The following is a 22,502-nucleotide window of genomic DNA, read 5'->3' as shown; positions in this document are numbered from 1 at the left end:
TATTCTTCTAATTGTAGGTGAAGGCGAAGGTGAAGATGTGAATCCTCAAGGTGCTAGGCGAGGCGGTGTTTCAACTTCTGGATCAGATTCAAATTTTGTTGATTTAGAAGTTGATAATTGATTTATGTGTGTTGATTTAAGATTTTTTTGGGTATCTTGTTGATTTATGAATTATGTTGTGTTTTGTTTTAATTATAGTAGGATTTATGTGTGGATTATATGTTTGTTTTGTTATTATTATGCAGTTATGTTTGAGACTTTGAGACTTATTATTTGTTATGTTATTTTTATTATTGTTAATTTCAATCAAAAAAATTATTATGGTTAATTATAATTTTTTTATGGATTAATAATTAATTTAGAATATTACTCTATATATTAAAAAACTAATTCGATAAAATAATTTTATTATAAAATAAAATAATTGTTAGTTCTTAGATCGTTAAATTTAATTTTATCATAAAAAAAATTGGTTAAAAAAAAAAGAGGCGGGTCAGCCCGCCAGTCCGCCCTTTGGCGGGGCGGGGTAGCAAGTTGAGCCCATATCAGTTAGGCGGGGCAGGCCAGCCCGCCCCATATTTGGGCGGGCTTTGGCGGGGCGGGGCGGGCCAGCCCGTTTTGCCACCCCTAACCACGAGTGACAAGCAGCATATGAATGGCATTCAAAAACCATCTAGGGGTGTGCATGACCCGGTCCGATCCGAAGACCCGGTCTGACCCCAAACACTTTAGGGACCTAAACATAAGATTAGGTAACTACTTAATTAAGATTTATTGAGGGACAAATGATAAATTATTATTAGATATTTTCATTTCATATTAAGTGTTTCATTTTAATTTTACACAAGTATCAAGACAATCATTGTATTTAATTGAAAATATAAAGAATCAAAAGAGAAAGACAAAATTATCCTAAATTCTATCTTCTAAATTTTCCGTTCTATTTAATGATAGAAGATATAATACATAAAAATTAATTGATGACTTCTTGAAGTTAAAAAATGATACTTTATTTGTAACGAAACTAAAAATGAAAAGAAATTGAAAGAATAGATCACAAGTGATTTTTTTTAATAAGTGTTTTTGGAATCATACATTAAAAAGAAAACTTGATTTTGTGATCCATATTTATTTTAGAGATAACAAGATGAGGTCTCTTAAATGTGGTCTTCTAGAAACCAAAATACCAAACAGAAGGTAGTCTAGAACCTTAGTCCAAGTGAAGAGTGAGGCAAGTCACTAACCTTTGAAGAATAATTCTGAGGCTCTAATATTTTTGTGCCCATATGTCACCTTTTTTCTTATTCGACAAGTTGATTATCGGCCGTCGCTACTTTAACTTTATGCGAGTGATCTCGGAAGTATCCCCAGTCGCCGCCTTAACTTTATGAGAGTGCCACCTTAACTTTATGCGAGTGATCTCGGAAGTATCCCCAGTCGCCGCCTTAACTTTATGAGTGCCACCTTAACTTTATGCGAGTGATCTCAGAAGTATCGTCAGTCACCGCCTTAATTTTATGAGAGTGATCTCAAAGAAAAACCCGTACCGTGATATTAAATGTGAAGAGTGTTTGGATTTGTTCAATCCATCTGACAAAAAAAAAAGTTTGCAAGTGCTACGTTTTTCCAGGTTTTGGCCCATGCCCAAGGTCCCATGTGATATGTTTCATCCAATTTGTGATTCCAGATTTAACTTAAACTATCATGTTTCCCCAAAAGGATAAACATGGGATAAACAGCAGAAAACACTACAGACAAAAATTGAATTATTCTTATTTTAAAATGCATAGTATGCTATGACTGAGGCATAAATGCTTCACCCCTTCATTTCCTTGACTTTCATCACCTTGTAACTTGATGGGAGTGATTTCGGGGGAATACTACGGCATGAGATTAGTACTTGTAGAAAGATAAAGGCTAAAAACTACTAGATACAAATGAAGACCGATTTAAGATATTTTTGTCCTTGGCACTTTAGAAAAATATCTTCACACGTCACCACGAGTGACAAGCAGCATGTGAATGGCATTCAATAACCAGCTAAAATTATACAATAGAGGTTGGTAACTGTTGAGAGATTGTTATGAAACTAGACAATTTTGTTCTCAAGTTTCCTTAATTCGTGCCTTCTTTAAACTTCATGCAAGTGATCCCAACATTCGAGTTCACACCGTCTTGAGACTTCGTGTCGGCAATCCCGGAGGGAATTCTGTAACCCGTAACATAAGATTAATGCTTCAACAAATTTAAACCTGCAACCTAGCTAGTGTTCGCCAACAGATTTTGGCCAAAATTATCACACACACTCGTATGGTTTAATTTTGATGCACTATCAAAAATAAAAAGTTTGAACAGGTGTTCAAGTTTGTCTTGCCAAATCATTTGAAGTCTTTTGAGTGAATCACCCAATACCTTGAAAATCTTACCAATAAAAAAATGTGGTTGAATGGCAATGTAAGACTCATACACTGAACTCATCAAAATTAAGTTCAAAATGAAAAGAAAAATGCCATATTCAATTCTGATATTACTTTATGTTCTGTCTTTAGAATAGAGCCTCTAAATGCTTAAGGTATTTTTACATGCCACCACAAGTAAAAAGGAGATATCCTAATAACACTCTAAAACTTAACTAAGAATGCACATCAATCAATGAACCGAGAGATGTTTGTAACTTAAATATTCAGCCACCATGTTTCCTTAATTCTTGCAGTCATGTAAGTTCATGGGGATGATTTCAGAGGAAATTCCAAGTTGCTTTAAAAAAGATATATATCTAAGCTCATTTGTTAGATGAAACAAGCAGACGACACATCTAATGGGAATGTTTATTAAACATTACATAGATAGACACACCATGAGATAATGTGAATTATTACAACTATAGGTGCATCAACATAACTAAATATATATTTAATATTATTCGCAAAAAGTGTTTTATCTTGGTGCCAAAATTGTGCACCAACAATGGAACTGTATAATTAACAAGCCACAATAAGATCATTACTATATCAAGAATAGGTAAAGTACCATTAAAATTTATAGGCATAACACTCCAGGTATATTACATAATTCTGACGACCTTAAAAACAGATTTCTTGCCCAGTCCCAAAATCTATTCAAGATTAATGAATGAGTATATTATACATTTCTTTAATTTGTAATTTCAATTTAAGATTCCAAACATGGGAGACAAAGGAAAGATAACATTTCCCATTAAAAAAGTGAAGAAAGCTCTTATAAATGCTAAGAAATCTCCTCTAACACTCTTCCATTCATTTCGATATACCATATACTTTTGTTAACAAATTTATTTGACCCTAAATATCATTGAGGAAAACAAAACAAAGAAGAGATTATCATCACAGCAATATGAACCTGATTATGAAGAGATTATCATCACAGCAATATCATCACAGCGCCATATAGGGGAACTAATCGTATATTACACTTAACAATATCAAATTTGATAATCATTTCTTGAATCAAAGATAGGTTGAGGTTTAGAACTCACATTCATGTCATAGAAACAGAACAAATAAGCTATTGCCACCCCTGGTGTTCTCCCAAGTCCAGCAGTACAATGCACAGAAACTCTTCCTTTTTCCTCTGAGATTGTCCATTCCAATGATAAGACTGCTTTAGGTAGAATATTTTGCAAGGAGTTTGGATCAAAGTCTATATTGCCTAATAAAATAGATTTATAAAATATATCAAGCTATGAATTATAATCCAGTCTCAGAAAAGCAAGCAAAGCATTTAACAAACTTACAACTCTTTCAGAAAAAGGTTTTCTAACCATATGTGAATGTCACTATAAATGCACCTCCTATTGATATTATGCTTCCCACAATTTTAGCTTGGGTTGTTCTAGTTTTTACATCTATCTTTTCCATCCTTAAGTTGTGGTAGTAATAGCATTGTAAACAAACAAAACACGGAACAAGAATGGATAATAGGGTAAGATACTAAGATAGTGATTCAGAAAGAAATTATTAATTACATCACTTATATATGTAATATTGATCATTTATTCCAACTGTAATTAATAAATACAAAACAAGATAACTTTGATTTGACTTGGACTGATTTTTATTATCTTCTGAGCATTTTTGTTTTCATTTTTCTTCTTCTTTGAAACACCTTTGAGCAGCAAATGATGATTGTACAGGTTAGAATTTTGTCAAATAAATCCATAAATTGAGAAAGAGAAAGGAACCTGCAAATGATAACAAGTATGACGGTGAAAGCAGGAATGAGGTTACTGATAGCTGAGGAAAGTGGGATTACTGTAACTAATTCCAGCATAGCCCAGCATCTGTGATGAACATCTGCAAAAAATTCACAACAATTAAGGGTGAAAAGAGCCTTAATGATGGTGAATTCCAATAGTCAACTCAAAGAAAAGGGTATATATAGGAATAGTTAACTTACCCTATGACCCCAAGCAGGGCAATTTTGCAAATGATTGAGAAACTCAGTGGAGGAACCACTCTTGATCTGCAAAAACAAGATGAATTCATATAAATCCATCAAGTGTTGATGTTTTTTCACAATGTATTAACCAGATAGGAAAAATTAAAATTTCTATCTCATGACAATGCCATTATGCAAGATAAGTTGGCCATTGTTGTATATACTTTCATAAAATTCAGAGTGGGAGTCTATTTTCTCAACAAAATTGACTGAAATGCAGGCTTCCCCAATATTCTACATCCTTATCTTGCTGCAAATTCAGAATGTATGTCACCCCCTCTTCCTTCTTGAGGTGATCGATGTCTTCAGGTTTCTGTGGTTGGGATCCCACAATGAGATTGTCAGTTATAAGTGTGTAATTCAAACCTGAAATAAATCAATCACAGATTGCATCAGCAGCAGAAATCATATTACTGTGCTATGCATTTTATAAAATAGACCCAAATTAATACAGCACTAACTGTTCCTTCTAGCACCTTATACAAAATGCAAGTAATTAACAAAGGAAACCCATTATTATATCAAACAGTTGGCAGTCATAACTAACAAAGAGGGAAAAAAGAGGAAACTAACCCAGATCGTGGTGATACTCATAAGGATTCCTCATCATCCTCTTCATAGCAAAATTGTAATCTTCCATTCCGTCCTTGGATTTAGAGGCAGCGGTATTGCTGGTGGAGGGTTTGTGCTTCTTCTCATCAATGCCACTTTCTGATAGCTTCTTGCAGCATATCCGAGTGACAGGACACGATTCAAAAGCAGCGATGTCCAGAGGGGCAGACGACAGCGTGACAGCAGAAGCAGAAGAGGCGACAACCCACAAACGACAACGAGAAGCATCGATGGTGACAACGGCGACGACGGCTTCGCGCAGCTCCAATGGTGACGACGGCGACGGAGCTGGCAGTGACGAGGACAGCCAGGCTCCCCTCCAGTGGCGGCGACGCTACTCCCTCGCGAGCTCGTCTCTCTCTCCCCTCACGTTATTACTCTCCCGACAGCGATAAGACGGCGGCGACGGTGGCAGTGACATCCACCGCCGCCGTCTCCCCTTTTCCCCCTCTCCTTCCTTCTCCTTCTTTCCGTTTCGTGTGTGTATGGTTTAGGGTCTGAGTGTTTGTGTGTGGGGCGGCTGGGGAAAAAAAAGGGCGAGGGTGAGGGTTAGTTAGGTTTTTATTTGTGAATTTTAATAAAATTAAGGTATAAATAAGTATTTTTAATAAAATTAGTAGTAATTAAATTACTAAAGATTTTAAATAAAAATATCTAAATATTTATAAAAATTATATGAGTTTTAATTAATTTTAAACTCAAAATTTTATAACTTTAATTTAATTATTTTTTAGTAAATATATTTTTGAAATAAAACCATGAATAATTATAATAAATTATAAATAATTTATTATTTATTTTTAACAATAGAAGGTCTTATCGATTTAATGATGGGTGTTAGGTTAAAGTGAGTTTAGGACTAATAGAGGGGGAGAAAAAACTAAATTTTTATATTTTGCTTTTAAGTGAGTTTTTTTTAAATTTATTTAAATGTAAAAATATATTAAATATTAGAGTGTTAATGAAACAAAAAATAATATTTGTTTTAAATTTATTTTAGAGTAGAAAAGGAGGGTGGCTTTGAGTGTGAGAGGTGGAGCCGTGAAGACAGTGAGAGTGGACAAGCGCGACGAACAGCAGAATGAAGAGTGAAGGTGAAAGTTAGAATTAGAGTTTTAACTTTTTATATTTGTTTTTATTTTTAAATTTTAACTATTTTTATTTATGTTTAATAATTAATTTTTTAATTTAAAAAAATTAATTTTTAGTCAACATTTAAGACTTAAATATTAGTAAAAATTATATATTAATTTTATAAAAAATATAAAATAATATATACCTTTTTAAAAATTAATCATTTAATCTTTAATTTTTATAAAAAATAATTAATTAATACAAATAATATATTAAAAAATAAAATTTTTGAAATAAAATAAAATTATCTTAAAGATTTTAACATTTTAAAATAAGTTTTATAGTTACAAAAATTTTTATATTTTGTGACAAACAAATAACTTGTTCCAAACAATATTGAATTTTGTGACAAATTAATTTTTTGTTACAAAATAATTGGAGTTTTTGAAACCAATGGACATTTTGTTACAAAATTTTTTGAACTTTTGCAAGAACTTCGTCTTTTATTACCAAATATTATAAATTTTTGCAACAAAACACTGATTCGTTACAAAAGCCAATATAATTTGTAACAAAAAAAATCAAATCGTTACAAAATATCAAAAAGTTTTGTAACAAATTGTATTGTTGATACAAAACATTATTATTATGTAACAATTACTAATTTTTGTTACAAAAAAATAATTTTTTGTAACAATTTTAAATTTGTTACAAAGTTTTTGTTACAAATGTTCCATTTTCTTGTAGTGGTAGTTATCATCATCAGAACCCTTCTTCTTAGGCTTGCGATATGTTTCCTCAACTTGCTTTGCCTTGTGCAACGTAGTGTCAATTAGCTTGGTAATGTTAGGAACTTGATAATTTTGAGCCACATAAATGCCACAGACTGTCCCTGCTATGAATGAGAAGCAACTCCTGATTATACCCATCAGTACCGGCTCGAGCGATTTCCTGGTGTTTAAATATCCAATATCTGCAAGAATCACTGCCATAAATCGCCATATCAGATACAATGTCCAAAACAGACTCACTTTTGTTTTTCCAAAGTACATTTACACTAATAAAGCATACAATTCAATTTAGAAAAGAATCCCAAAATCTTTACAAAAAAGTAAAGCCGTCGATTGCAACTCATGACGCCATCTGAATTTTACCTATACGCTTTAATATTAGAGGTTCAAATCCTGAAGTTGCTTGGTGAGATTTTCACCTTATAATCACCTATTACCCCAAAATTTCATGATCATCGTTGCAAACCAAGATAATAATATTTGTTTTTTTTTTTTAAATAAAGTGTATTTAGACAATGTCTATACTATATAAACCAAATCACAAATACAATGTCCATAACCTTAGCCCTACGTAAAACAGAATACAGAAGAAATGCTCTTTGAATCCCTATCTTCCCAAATAACCCTTCCATTTGCATAAATTGAAATGGTTTATCAAGCATGAAAGGCATGAAATTCGACTGTACCAGAACATCTTTTTTCTTTTCGACTTTCCCCCAATCCCAAAAATAAAAAAAATTATATTGTACAATGACTGAAAAAACAAAACAAGGAACAAAGAAAAAACCGTACCGTAGCTAAAGATATTGAGTTGAATTTGAAAACTTGGGCGAAATTACGAAACCCTAAACGCGATGAAGGGAAGAAAGATAGTGACGGAAAACTTATGCATCGCCCTGTGAATCCCAAAGTGAATCTCTGATAGTCTAATTTGATTTTCAACTTGTTTCGAAATGCACCGTTTTAGAACTTTTTATTTTTAATATTGAGATTGTGGTGTTATTTTTAAATAATGTGGAGAGTTGGTGTATTTTTTTAGTACTGCTAGAGAGTCAATGGTCTAAGTGTACAATGTATACAATGAGCTAAATCTTTGGCCCAATATGAATAAAATGAACATTACCTATACTATTTAGAATAACCATCTGGGTACGGAGATAATAAACATCTCATGTCACATTATCATGAAACCACTCATCCCAAAAACTTAAACTTTATTTTGAGATTCACCAAAGATCGAACTCTTGATCTCTCGGATCTAGAGCTCCGATACTATGTTATGAAACCACTCATCCCAAAAGCTTAAGTTGATAGAAAAAGATAACACTAATGGTTATATCTCTAATACTGAATCGAACATCTCTAAAATATAAAATAATATATACCTTTTTAAAAATTGATCATTTAATCTTTAATTTTTATAAAAAATAATTAATTAATACAAATAATATATTAAAAAATAAAATTTTTGAAATAAAATAAAATTATCTTAAAGATTTTAACATTTTAAAATAAGTTTTATAGTTACAAAAATTTTTATATTTTGTGACAAACAAATAACTTGTTACAAACAATATTGAATTTTGTGACAAATTAATTTTTTGTTACAAAATAATTGGAGTTTTTGAAACAAATGGACATTTTGTTACAAAATATTTTGAACTTTTGCAAGAACTTCATCTTTTATTACAAAATATTATAAATTTTTGCAACAAAACACTGATTCGTTACAAAAGCCAATATAATTTGTAATAAAAAAAATCAAGTCGTTACAAAATATCAAAAAGTTTTGTAACAAATTGTATTGTTGATACAAAATATTATTATTATGTAACAATTACTAATTTTTGTTATAAAAAAATAATTTTTTGTAACAATTTTAAATTTATTACAAAGTTTTTGTTACAAATGTTCCATTTTCTTGTAGTGGTAGTTATCATCATCAGAACCCTTCTTCTTAGGCTTGCGATATGTTTCCTCAACTTGCTTTGCCTTGTGCAAGGTAGTGTCAATTAGCTTGGTAATGTTAGGAACTTGATAATTTTGAGCCACATAAATGCCATAGACTGCCCCATCAGTATTGGCTCGAGCGATTTTCTGCTGTTTAAATATCCAATATCTGTAAGAATCACTGCCAAACATCGCCATATCAGATACAATGTCCAAAACAGACTCATTTTTGTTTTTCGAAAGTACATTTACACTAATAAAGCATACAATTTAATTCAGAAAAGAATCCCAAAATCTTTACAAAAAAGTAAAGCAATCGGTTGCAACTCATGACACCATCTGAATTTTACCTACATGCTTCAATATTAGAGATTCAAATCCTGAAGTTGCTTGGTGAGATTTTCACCTTGTAATCACCTGTTACCCTAAAATTTCAAGATCATATTTTCAAACCAAGGTAATAATATTTATTTTTTTAAAAAAAATAAAGTGTATTTAGGCAATGTCTATACTATATACACCAAATCACAAATACAATGTCCATAACCTTAGCCCTACGTAAAATAGAATACAGAAGAGATGCTCTTTGAATCCCTATCTTCCCAAATAACCCTTCCATTTGCATAAATTGAAATGGTTTATCAAGCATGAAAAGTATGAAATTCGACTGTACCATAATATCTTTTCTTTTCGACTTTCCCCCAATCCCAAAAATAAGAAAAATTATACTGTACAATGACTGAAAAAACAAAACAAGGAACAAAGAAAAAATCGTACCGTAGCTAAGGATATTGAGTTGAATTTGAAAACTTGGGTGAAATTACGAAACCCTAAACGCGATGAAGGGAAGAAAGATAGTGACGAAAAACTTATGCAATCCCAGAGTGAATCTCTGATAGTCTAATTTGATTTTCAACTTGTTTTGAAACGCACCGTATTAGAACTTTTTATTTTTAATATTGAGATTGAGCTAAATCTTTGGCCCATTATGAATAAAATGAACATTACCTATACTATTTAGAATAATCATCCGGGTACGGAGATAATAAACATCTAATGTCACATTGTCATGAAACCACTCATCCCAAAAAATTAAGCTTTATTTTGGGATTCACCAAAGATCGAACTCTTGATCTCTCGGATCTAGAGCTCCGACACTATGTTATGAAACCACTCATCCCAAAAGCTTAAGTTGATAGAAAAAGATAACACTAATGGTTATATCTCTAATACTGAATCGAACATCTCTAAACCCATTGTACATATTGTACAAATATTTCATTGGCTCCCTATACTTCCTCATTTTTTTTGGTATGGATGGTCACAAATCTGAAGGTGATTTGTGATTTTATTTTTTTTAAAATTTAAATTTGTAGTTTATAATTTTTTTTTAACAAAATTGACTAACCGATTTTCATATTCCTTAAAAAAAACTTCAGTCCACACAAATTTGAGACTCAGATTTTTCTATTACCCCAAATCTGACCCTAAGTTTTATTTCCAAAACAAAACTGGTCCTTCGATTTGTGAATTTCAATTTAAAAAAAAAATTATCTCCATATCCATAAAAAACACAATATTTTTTTACAATTGAGCATAACACATTTTAAACTTCCATAACTAAAAAAATTACCCACCGTTTTAATCGTATAACGGTCAAAAATTCAAAACTATTTTTACTTGCGGTGCACGTTACTATACACGTGGCCAAGTTTGGTTCATGGTGTGCCAACTTATCGGGAGTGCACTATAATACCTTTTATCTGCTTGATCACTCATGCTCCATCAGCGTCAAGATCACTTTTTCTTTTATTTATTTAGTTTTTATAAATTATATCTTTAATTATGGAAATACAATATATTTTATGATTGGTGGTTCATAACTTCATATTGCGACTTATTTTATTATGATGAAAAGTCATGTGGAGTCAACTTCACGTGAACTTGATAATTGAAAGCCAATAAATAATTTGATCGATTTGACTATATTTTTCAACTTCACATAAAATTGACTGCATCTGAATTTTTACCTTTAATTATTTTGTTCCAATGAATACCTTAACTGTATAGAAAAATTCTAATTGTCAACCGATTAAATAATAAATCGCAAAATTAACTAGACATCATAGCTTAACTTTAACCTTAAGAGACATCATTGGTTTATAATTCTTAAACCAAACTTAAAAATTAAAATATATAAAATGTACAATTCTCAATTGAAATACCAACAAAAAAAAAGGTAAATAAATGTACACCTACAATATTACAAAAGAAGAAAAAAATGAAACTACAAGCTAGATAAGAAATTAAAATTAATGAACTACACCATCACCCATCTTCACTCCATGGTAATAATCCTTGCATTCAAACATGTGTGGAAAAGAAGTAGCAAAATGTTCTTTGAGGTTCCAACTACACTGATACTGAGGTGGAAAATGGTAACAAGGCTCAGGTGACAAGTCCCTAAGACAAAATTATTCCAAATTCTATCCTCTAAATTTTCCTTTCTATCTAATAATAGAAGATATAATATATAAAAAATAATTAATAAATTATTGAAATTAAAAAATGATACTTTATTTGTTACAAAATTAAAAATAAAAAGAAATTGAAGGAATAGATCACATGTGATTTTTTTTATTGAGTGCTTTTGGAATCATACATTAAAAAGAAAATTTACTTTTGTCATCGATATTTATTTCAGAGATGATAAGATGAGGTCTCTTAAATGTGGTATTCCAGAAACTAAAATACCAAACAAAAGGTATTCCTGAACCCTAATCCAAGTGAAGAGTAAGGCAAGAACCCTAGTCCAAGTAAAGAGTGAGGCAAGTCACTAACCGTTGAGGAATGAATCCGAGACTCTAATGTTTTTGTGCCCATATGTCACCTTTTTTTCTATTGGACAAGTTGATTATCGGCCGTCACCACCTTAACTTTATGCAAGTGGTCTCGAAAGTATCGCCAGTCGCCGTCTTAACTTTATAAGATTGACCTTAACTTTATGCGAGTGATCTCGAAAGTATCGTCAGTCGCCACCTTAACTTTATGAGATTGACCTTAACTTTATGAGAGTCATCTCGAAGAAAAATCCCGTACCGTGAGATTAAATGTGAAGAGTGTTTGGGTTTGTTGTGTGGTACTTAGGATCGGGAGTTGTTCAATCCATCTAGCAAAAAAAAAAGTTTGCAAGTGCTACGTTTCATGGTAATTTCAGTTCCAGGTTTTGGCCCATGCCTAAGGTTCCATGTGATCTGTTTCACTTTCATCCAATTTGTGATTCTAGATTTACCTTAAACTATCATGTTTCCACAAAGGGGTAAACATGGGAAAGACAGCAGAAAACACTAAAGACAAAAATTGAGTTATTCTTATTTTAAAATGCATAGTATGCCAAAGACACTTATGACCCTATGACTGAGGCATAAATGATTCACCCCTTCATTTCCTTGACTTTCATCATCTTGTAACTTTATGGGAGTGATCTCGGGGAAATACTGCGGCATGATGAGATTAGTACTTGCAGAAAGATAAAGGCTAAAAACTACTAGATACAAATGAAGACAGATTTAAGATATTATTGTCCTTGGCACTTTAAAAAAATATCTTCACACGTCACCACGAGTGACAAGCAGCATGTGAATGGCATTCAAGAACCATCTAAAATTATACAATAGAGGTTGGTAACTATTGAGAGATTGTTATGAAACTAGACAATTTTGTTCTCAAGTTTCCTTAATTCGTGCCTTTTTGAAACTTCATGCAAGTGATCCCCACATTCGAGTTCACACCGTCTTGAGATTTCATGTTAGCAATCCCGGAGGAATTCCATAACCCGTAACATAAGATTAATGCTTCAACAAATTTAAACGTGCAACCTATTTAAACCTGCAACCTAGCTAGTGTTTTCCAACAGATTTTGGCCAAAATTATCACACACACTCGTATGGTTTAATTTTGATGCACTATCAAAAATAAAAAGTTTGAACATGTGTTCAAGTTTGTCTTGCCAAATCATTTGAAGTGTTTTGAGTGAATCACCCAATACCTTGAAAATCTTACCAATAGAAATATGTGGTTGAATGGCAATGTAAGACTCGTACACTGAACTCATCAGAATTAAGTTCAAAATGAAAAGAAAAATGACATACTCAATTCTGATATTACTTTATGTTCTGTCTTTAGAATAGAGCCTCTAAATGCTTGAGGTATTTTTACATGCCACTACAAATATAAAGGAAATATCCTAATAACACTCTAAAGCTTAACTATGAATGCACATCAATCAATGAACCGAGAGATGTTTGTAACTTAAATATTCAGCCACCTTGTTTCCTTAATTCTTGCAGTCTTGTAAGTTCATGGGGATGATTTCAAAGGAAATTCCAAGTTGTTTTAAAAAAATATATATATCTAAGTTCATTTGTTAGATGAAACAGGCAGACGACACATCTAATGGGAATGTTTATTTACATTACATAGATAGACACACCATGAGATAATGTGAATTATTACAACTATAGGTGCATCAACATAACTAAATATATAATTAATATTATTCGCAAAAGTGTTTTATCTTGGTGTCAAAATTGTGCACCAACAATGGAACTGTATAATTGACAAGCCACAATAAGATGATGACTATATCAAGAATAGGTAAAGTACCATTAAAATTTATAGGCATAAAACTCCAGGTATATTACATAATTCTGACGACCTTAAAAACAGATTTCTTGCCCAGTCCCAAAATCTATTCAAGATTAATGAATGAGTATATTATACATTTCTTTAATTTGTAATTTCAATGTAAGATTCCAAACATGGGAGACAAAGGAAAGATAACATTTCCCACTAAAGAGTGAAAAAAGCTCTTATAAATGCTAAGAAATCTCCTCTAACACTCTTCCATTCATTTCGATATACCATATACTTTTGTTAACAAATTTATTTGACCCTATATATCATTGAGGAAAACAAAACAAAGAAGAGATTATCATCACAGCAATATGAACCTGATTCTGGAGTAGCGCTATATAGGGGAACTAATCGTAGTTATCATCATCAGAACCCTTCTTTTTAGGCTTGCGATATGTTTTCTCAACTTGCTTTGCCTTGTGCAAGGTAGTGTCAATTAGCTTGGTAATGTTAGGAACTTAATAATTTTGAGCCACATAAATGCCACAGATGTCCCTACTATGAATGAGAAGCAACTCCTGATTATACCATCAGTACCGGCTTGAGCGATTTTTTGCTGTTTAAATATCCAATATCTGCAAGAATCACTGCCAAACATCGCCATATCAGATACAATGTCCAAAACAGACTCATTTTTGTTTTTCGAAAGTACATTTACACTAATAAAGCATACAATTTAATTCAGAAAAGAATCCCAAAATCTTTACAAAAAAGTAAAGCAATCGGTTGCAACTCATGACACCATCTGAATTTTACCTACATGCTTCAATATTAGAGATTCAAATCCTGAAGTTGCTTGGTGAGATTTTCACCTTGTAATCACCTGTTACCCTAAAATTTCAAGATCATATTTTCAAACCAAGGTAATAATATTTATTTTTTTAAAAAATAAAGTGTATTTAGGCAATGTCTATACTATATACACCAAATCACAAATACAATGTCCAGAATCTTAGCCCTATGTAAAACAGAATACAGAAGCGATGCTCTTTGAATCCCTATCTTCCCAAATAATCCTTCCATTTGCATAAATTGAAATGATTTATCAAGCATGAAATTTGACTGTACCAGAACATCTTTTTCTTTTCAACTTTCACTCAATCCGAAAAATAAGAAAAATTATACTGTACAATGACTTGAAAAATAAAAAAAGGAAAAAGAAAAAACCGTACCGTAGTTGAGGATATTGAGTTGAATTTGAAAACTTGGACGAAATTCCGAAACCCTAAAGGCAATGAAGGGAAGAAAGATAGTGTTGAAAAACTTATGCACCACCCTGTGAATCCCTGAGTGAATCTCTGATAGTTTGATTTAATTTTCAACTTGTTTCGAGACGTACCGTTTTAGAACTTTTTATTTTTAATATTGAGATTGTGGTGGTGTTTTTAAATAATGTGGAGAGTTGGTGTATTTTTTTTAGTACTGTTAGGGAGTAAATGGTCTAAGTGTACAATGTATACAATGGGCTAAATCTTTGATCCAATATGAATAAAATGAACATTATCTATACTATTTAGAATAACCATCCGGGTATGGAGATAATAAACATCTCATGTCACATTATCATGAAATCACTCATCCCAAAAACTTAAGCTTTATTTTGGGATTCACCAAAGATCGAATTCTTGATCTCTCGGTTCTAGAGCTCTGATACCATGTTATGAAACCACTCATCCCAAAAGTTTAAGCTGATAGGAAAAGACAACACTAATGGTTATATCTCTAATACTGAATCAAATTAAACATCTCTAAAGCCCATTGTACACATTGTACAAATATTCCATTGGCTCCCTATACTTTCTCATTTTTTTTTTGGTATGGATGGTCACAAATCTGAAGGTGATTTGTGATTTTTTTTAAATATAAATTTGGGGTTTATAATTTTTTTTAACAAAATTGACTCACCAATTTGCATATCCCTTAAAAAAAACTTCAGTCCACACAAATCTGAGACTCAGATTTCTCTATTACCCCAAATCTGACCCTAAGTTTTGTTTTCAAAACAAAATTGATCCTTTGATTTGTGAATTTCAATTAAAAAAAATATCTCCATATCCATAAAAAACACAATATTTTTTTACAATTGAGCATAACACATTTTAAACTTCCATAACTAAAAAAATTACCCACCGTTTTAACGGTCAAAAAGTCAAAACTATTTTTGCTTGCGGTGCACGTTACTATACGCGTGGCCAAGTTTGGTTCAAGGTGTGCCAACTTAGCGGGGGTGCACTATAATACCTTTTCTCTGCTTGATCACCCATGCTCCATCAGCGTCAAAATCACTTTTTTTTTATTTATTTAGTTTTTATAAATTATATCTTTAATTATGGAAATACAATATATTTTATGATTGGTGGTTCATAACTTCATATTGCGACTTATTTTATTATGGTGAAAAGTCATGTGCAGTCAACTTCACGTGAAGTTGATAATTGAAAGCCACTAAATAATTTGACTGATTTGACTATATTTTTGAACTTCACATAAAGTTGATTGCATCTGAATTTCTACCTTTAATTATTTTGTACCAATGAATACCCTAATTGTATAGAGAAATTCTAATTGTCAACCGATTAAATAATAATCACAAAATTAACTAGACATCATAGCTTAACTTTAACCTTAAGAGACATCATTGGTTTATAATTCTTAAACCAAACTTAAAAATTAAAATATATAAAATGTACAATTCTTAATTGAAATACCAACAAAAAAAAGGTAAATAAATATACACCTACACTATTACAAAAGAAGAAAAGAAAATGAACCTACAAACTAGATAAGAAATTAAGAATTAATGAACTACACTATCACCCAGCTTCACTCCACAGTAATAATCCTTGCATTCAAACATATGTGGGAAAGAAGTAGCAAAATGTTCTTTGGGGTTCCCACTACACTGATGCTAAGGTGAAAAATGGTAACAAGGCTCAGGTGACAAGTCCCTACAAAATTATCCCAAATTCTATCCTCTAAATTTTTCTTTCTATCTAATAATAGAAAATATAATATATAAAAAATAATTGATGAATTCTTGAAATTAGAAAATGATACTTTATTTGTTACAAAACTAAAAATGAAAAGAAATTGAAGGAATAGATTACAAGTGATTTTTTTTATTCAGTGCTTTTGGAATCATACATTAAAAAGAAAATTTGATTTTGTCATCGATATTTATTTCAGAGATAATCAGATGAGGTCTCTTAAATGTGGTCTTCTAGAAACCAAAATACTAAACGAAAGGTATTTCAGAACCCTAGTCCAAGTGAAGAGTGAGGCAAAAACCCTAGTCCAAGTAAAGAGTGAGGCAAGTCACTAACCGTTGAGGAATGATTCCGAGACTCTAATGTTTTTGTGCACATATGTCACCTTTTTTTCTATTGGACAAGTTGATTATCGTCCGTCACCACCTTAACTTTATGCGAGTGATCTCGAAAGTATCGCCAGTCCCCACCTTAACTTTATGAGATTGACCTTAACTTTACGCGAGTGATCTCGAAAGTATCGTCAGTCGCTGCCTTAACTTTATGAAAGTGATCTCGGAGGAAAACCCATACCGTGAGATTAAATGTGAAGAGTGTTTGGGTTTGTTGTGTGGTACTTAGAATTGGAGGTTGTTCAATTCATCTGAGAAAAAAAAAAGTTTGCAAGTGTTACATTTCATGGTAATTTCAGTTCCAGGTTTTGGCCCATGCCAAAGGTCCCATGTTCTCTGTTTCATCCAATTTGTGATTTCAGATTTACTTTAAACTATCATGTTTCCACAAAAGGGTAAACATGGGATAGTCAGCAGAAAACACTAGAAACCAAAATTGAGTTATTCTTATTTTAAAATGCATAGTATACCAAAGACGCTTGAAAGCTTAAATTATGACCCTATGACTATGAGGCATAAATGCTTCACCTCTTAATTTCCTTGACTTTCATCACCTTGTAACTTTATGCGAGTGATATCGGAAGAATACTGCGGCATGAGATTAGTACTTGCAGAAATGCTTCACCCCTAGAGGCATAAATGCTTCACCCCTTGATTTCCGTGATTTTCATCACCTTGTAACTTTATGCGAGTGATATCAGAGGGAATTATGCGGCATGAGATTAGTACTTGATTTCCACCTACTTATTTTTTCATGTAGAAAAGAGTACATTAAACATAAGATTAGGTGACTACTTAATTAAGATTTATCGAGGGACAAATGATAAATAATTATTAGATATTTCCATTTCATATTTAGTGTCTCATTTTAATTTTACACAAGTATTAAGACAAAAATATATATTTTATTGAAAGTATAAATAATCAAAAGAAAAAGACAAAATTATACTAAATTCTATCTTCTAAATTTCCCTTTCTATTTACTAATAGAAGATATAATATATAAAAATTAATTGATGACTTCTTGAAGTTAGAAAATGATACTTTATTTGTAACAAAACTAAAAATGAAAAGAAATGATCACAAGTGATTTTTTTTATAAGTGCTTTTGGAATTATACATTAAAAAGAAAACTTGATTTTGTCATGGATATTTATTTCAGAGATAACAAATTGATGTCTCTTAAATGTGGTCTTCTAGAAACTAAAATACCAAAGGGAAGGTATTCAAGAACCCTAGTCCAAGTGAAGAGTGAGGCAAATCACTAACCGTTGAGGAATGATTCCGAGGCTCTAATGTTTTTGTGCCCATATGTCACCTTTTTTTTTATTGGACAAGTTGATTATCGGCCGTCGTCACCTTAACATTATGCGAGTGATCTCGGAAGTATTGCTAGTCACCGCTTTAACTTTATGAGAATGATCTCGGAGAAAAACCCGTACCGTGAGATTAAATGTGAAGTGTTTGGATTTGTTGTATGGTACTTAGGATCGGGAGTTGTTCAATCCATCTGACAAAAAAAAAAAAAATGCAAGTGCTACATTTCATGATAATTTTAGTTCCAGGTTTTGGCCCATGCCCAAGGTCCCATGTGCTCTACAACAATAACAACAACAACAAAGCCTTGTCCCACTAAATAAGGTCGGCTACATGAATCAAACGACGCCATTGTGCTCTGTCATGTATCACGTCTACAGAGAGACCGTTTAGATGTAGATACCGATGCAGCGGCTCTTGCTTTGACACTGTACTCGAGCCATACGGCGCGTTGCTTCCGGGCAACGACCTAGCTTTAGCGCAATAATGTCTTTGATTCATGTCATGGGGAGTTCGGCTATATTTTTATGTTGGTTGCCGAAGACCTAACACAACCCTCCTCCTTTATCCGTGCTTGGGACTGGCTATGTACCGCAAGTGTAACATAAGCGGAGTTAAAATCGCTAGAAGGAGGGCTTGAACCTCCGACCTTGTGGTTAACAGCCCATGTGCTCTGTTTCATCCAATTAGTGACTCTAGATTTACCTTAAACTATCATGTTCCCACAAAGGGGGTAAACATGGGATAGACAGCAGAAAACACTAAAGACAAAAATTGAGTTATTCTTATTTTAAAATGTATAGTATACTAAAGACACTTATGACCCTATGACTGAGGCATAAATGCTTCACCCTTTCATTTCCTTGACTTTCATCACCTTGTAACTTGATGGGAGTGATTTCGATAAAATACTGCGGCATGAGATTAGTACTTACAGAAAGATAAAGGCTAAAAACTACTAGATACAAATGAAGACAAATTTAGGATATTTTTGTCCTTGGCACTTTGAAAACATATCTTCACACGTCACCACGAGTGACAAACAGCATATGAATGGCATTCAAGAACCATCTAAAATTATACAATAGAGGTTGGTAACTGTTGAAAGATTGTTATTAAACTAGACAATTTTGTTCTCAAGTTTCTTTAATTCGTGCCTTCTTAAAATTTCATGCAAGTGATCCCCACATTCGAGTTCACACCGTCTTGAGACTTCATGTCGGCAATCTCGGAAGGAATTCCGTAACCCGTAACATAAGATTAATGTTTCAACAAATTTAAACCTGCAACCTAGCTAGTGTTTGGCCAAAATTATCATACACACTCGTATGGTTTAATTTTGATGCACCATCAAAAATAAAAAGTTTGAACAGATGTTCAAGTTTGTCTTGCCAAATCATTTGAAGTGTTTTGAGTGAATCACCCAATACCTTGAAAATCTTACCAATAGAAATATGTGGTTGAATGGCAATGTAAGACTCGTACACTGAACTCATCAAAATTAAGTTCAAAATGAAAAGAAAAATAACATATTCAATTCTGATATTACTTTATGTTCTGTCTTTAGAATAGAGCCTCTAAATGCTTGAAGTATTTTTACATGCCACCACAAGTAAAAAAGAGATATCCTAATAACACTCTAAAGCTTAACTAAGAATGCACATCAATCAATGAACCGAGAGATGTTTGTAACTTAAATATTCAGCCACCATGTTTCCTCAATTCTTGCAGTCTTGTAATTTCATGGGGATGATTTCAGAGGAAATTCCAAGTTGCTTTAAAAAAGATATGTATCTAAGATCATTTGTTAGATGAAACAGGCGGACAACATATCTAATGGGAATGTTTATTAACATTACATAGATAGACACACCATGAGATAATGTGAATTATTACAACTATAGGTGCATCAACATAACTAAATATATAATTAATATTATTCGCAAAAGTGTTTTATCTTGGTGTCAAAACTGTGCACCAACAATGGAACTGTATAATTAACAAGCCACAATAAGATGATGACTATATCAAGAATAGGTAAAGTACCATTAAAATTTATAGGCATAAAACTCCAGGTATATTACATAATTCTGACGACCTTAAAAACAGATTTCTTGCCCAGTCCCAAAATCTATTCAAGATTAATGAATGAGTATATTATACATTTCTTTAATTTGTAATTTCAATGTAAGATTCCAAACATGGGAGACAAAGGAAAGATAACATTTCCCACTAAAGAGTGAAAAAAGCTCTTATAAATGCTAAGAAATCTCCTCTAACACTCTTCCATTCATTTCGATATACCATATACTTTTGTTAACAAATTTATTTGACCCTATATATCATTGAGGAAAACAAAACAAAGAAGAGATTATCATCACAGCAATATGAACCTGATTCTGGAGTAGCGCTATATAGGGGAACTAATCGTAGTTATCATCATCAGAACCCTTCTTCTTAGGCTTGCGATATGTTTCCTCAACTTGCTTTGCCTTGTGCAAGGTAGTGTCAATTAGCTTGGTGATGTTAGGAACTTGATAATTTTGAGCCACATAAATGCCACAGACTGTCCCTGCTATGAATGAGAAGCAACTCCTGATTATACCCATCAGTACCGGCTCGAGCGATTTCCTGCTGTTTAAATATCTAATATGTGCAAGAATCACTGCCAGAAATCGCCATATCAGATACAATGTCCAAAACAGACTCATTTTTGTTTCTCCAAAGTACATTTACACTAATAAAGCATACAATTTAATTCAGAAAGAAACCCCAACATCTTTACAAAAAAGTAAAGCCGTTGATTGCAACTCATGACACCATCTGAATTTTACCTACACGCTTCAATACTAGAGGTTCAAATCCTGAAGTTGCTTGGTGAGATTTTCACCTTATAATCACCTATTACCCCAACATTTCATGATCATCTTTGCAAACTAAGATAATAATATTTGTTTTTTTTTAATAAAGTGTATTTAGCAAGGTTGCGAGAACCGAACCGGTCAATGAATCGGTAGAATGACTGATTTACTGATTCAGTGGTTCAACCGGTTTTATTAAATATTAAACAAAATTATTAAAAATTAAATATATAATTTCAAATATTTAAAAAAACATCATCAATCATCAACAAAATTAATTCAGAAAATTTAACAAAACACCTAAACTATCATCCATCATAATTTAACAAAACCATTACCATAAGTTCCATACTAATTGGACAAGGACAAACCACAAATGTTTTAGTCCATGCCAAACATTGTTTCAACTTCCAAGCAGGTACTTCATGGCCGCAAAAGGTCTTCATGGATGCTCTAATCTCAGTTGACAACAAAACCACCACAGCTATATTCCAATACAAAGGCATCTCAAACACTGATCCCTTCTCTTCCTTAACTTCAACTTCATGCCAGAAATGACTCATCTTTTGGACAGAGTCTCAACAAAAAACTCCCTTCTCTTCCTCAACTTCAACTTCCTGCCAGAAATGACTCATCTTTTGCACAGAGTCTCAACAAAAAACTCAGAAGCCTAAACTCTGATCAATACCCTGCTCTTGTTCCTCTCAAAGTTGATAGAAACCTCGTCTACACTATTGGTTTAGGCATGAATCCTTGCCCCACGTGTGTCAATGGAACAAGACTAGTTGTTTCATTGAACAAAATTTCAGAAAATTATGAACAAAATTAACTCAGCAAACTCCACAAACTCCACAGTAAAACTTAAATCAGTAAACAATAACCTCAGAAAATCCAGCTAATCAGCAAATCAATTTGAAACAAATAACAAGTATTATCAGAAATCAATTGCTAAACCCTAAACCAGCAAGCAGACGCCGAGGAGATGGCTATGTAGTGCGAAACTGCGAACAAAATATTACTTACCGGCGGCGAGGTGGAAGGCGAGCAACGGCGACGACAGAGGACGCGACACCAGCGAACAGAGAGAAGGCGAGCTCGGCGATGACAACGATGCGGTGGGGGCTGCGGTGGTCAAACCCGTCGCTGCGGTGGCTGCGGGATGCTGTGGCGGCGGGATGTGGTGGCTGCGCGATTGGGGGCTGCGGTGGCTTCTATGGTTCTCAGAGAAGAGAGGAGAGGAGATGCGTTTGTGGCTTTGTGAAGAAGAAGAACAAATGGGGGCTGCGTTTGATTTAGGGTTCACTGCTTCAGTTTTGCCGTTTTGTGTTTTTCCTTTTTTTTTTTTTT

General features: G+C 32.7%; 1 protein-coding gene and 1 long non-coding RNA gene across 3 annotated transcripts; both read right to left on the bottom strand.

Annotated features, from left to right (window-relative positions):
* Positions 1 to 1,134: 1,134 nt before the first annotated feature.
* On the bottom strand, positions 1,135 to 5,617 carry LOC130982520 (uncharacterized). Its single transcript, XR_009087175.1, has 6 exons — positions 5,050 to 5,617; positions 4,641 to 4,842; positions 4,435 to 4,500; positions 4,220 to 4,331; positions 3,515 to 3,687; positions 1,135 to 2,209 (listed from the first exon to the last, which is right to left on the bottom strand). It is a non-coding gene; the product is annotated as an uncharacterized LOC130982520 (long non-coding RNA).
* Positions 5,618 to 20,319: 14,702 nt separating this feature from the next.
* Positions 20,320 to 22,467, bottom strand: LOC130982400 (uncharacterized). Of its 2 annotated transcripts, XM_057906396.1 has the most exons (3): positions 22,179 to 22,460; positions 21,494 to 21,936; positions 20,320 to 20,959 (listed from the first exon to the last, which is right to left on the bottom strand). In XM_057906396.1, the coding sequence occupies exon 3, from the start codon at positions 20,901 to 20,903 to the stop codon at positions 20,718 to 20,720; it is 186 nt and encodes a 61-aa protein (XP_057762379.1). In that variant the 5' UTR covers positions 20,904 to 20,959; positions 21,494 to 21,936; positions 22,179 to 22,460; the 3' UTR covers positions 20,320 to 20,717. The 2 variants fall into 2 exon arrangements, with proteins under 2 accessions (XP_057762379.1, XP_057762380.1); XM_057906397.1 differs by lacking the exon at positions 21,494 to 21,936 and having other exon boundaries at positions 22,179 to 22,467.
* Between the last annotated feature and the right edge of the window lie 35 nt (positions 22,468 to 22,502).

Source organism: Arachis stenosperma, chromosome 5, assembly GCF_014773155.1.
Source record: "Arachis stenosperma cultivar V10309 chromosome 5, arast.V10309.gnm1.PFL2, whole genome shotgun sequence".
NCBI lineage: Eukaryota > Viridiplantae > Streptophyta > Magnoliopsida > Fabales > Fabaceae > Arachis > Arachis stenosperma.
Note: the sequence above shows the minus strand (reverse complement) of the source record. Positions and strands in the feature narration are given on the sequence as shown.

Bases quoted from the DNA above. Each gene is read 5' to 3' on its own strand.
- LOC130982400 (XM_057906397.1), bottom strand. From the start codon at position 20,903: ATGGGTATAATCAGGAGTTGCTTCTCATTCATAGCAGGGACAGTCTGT.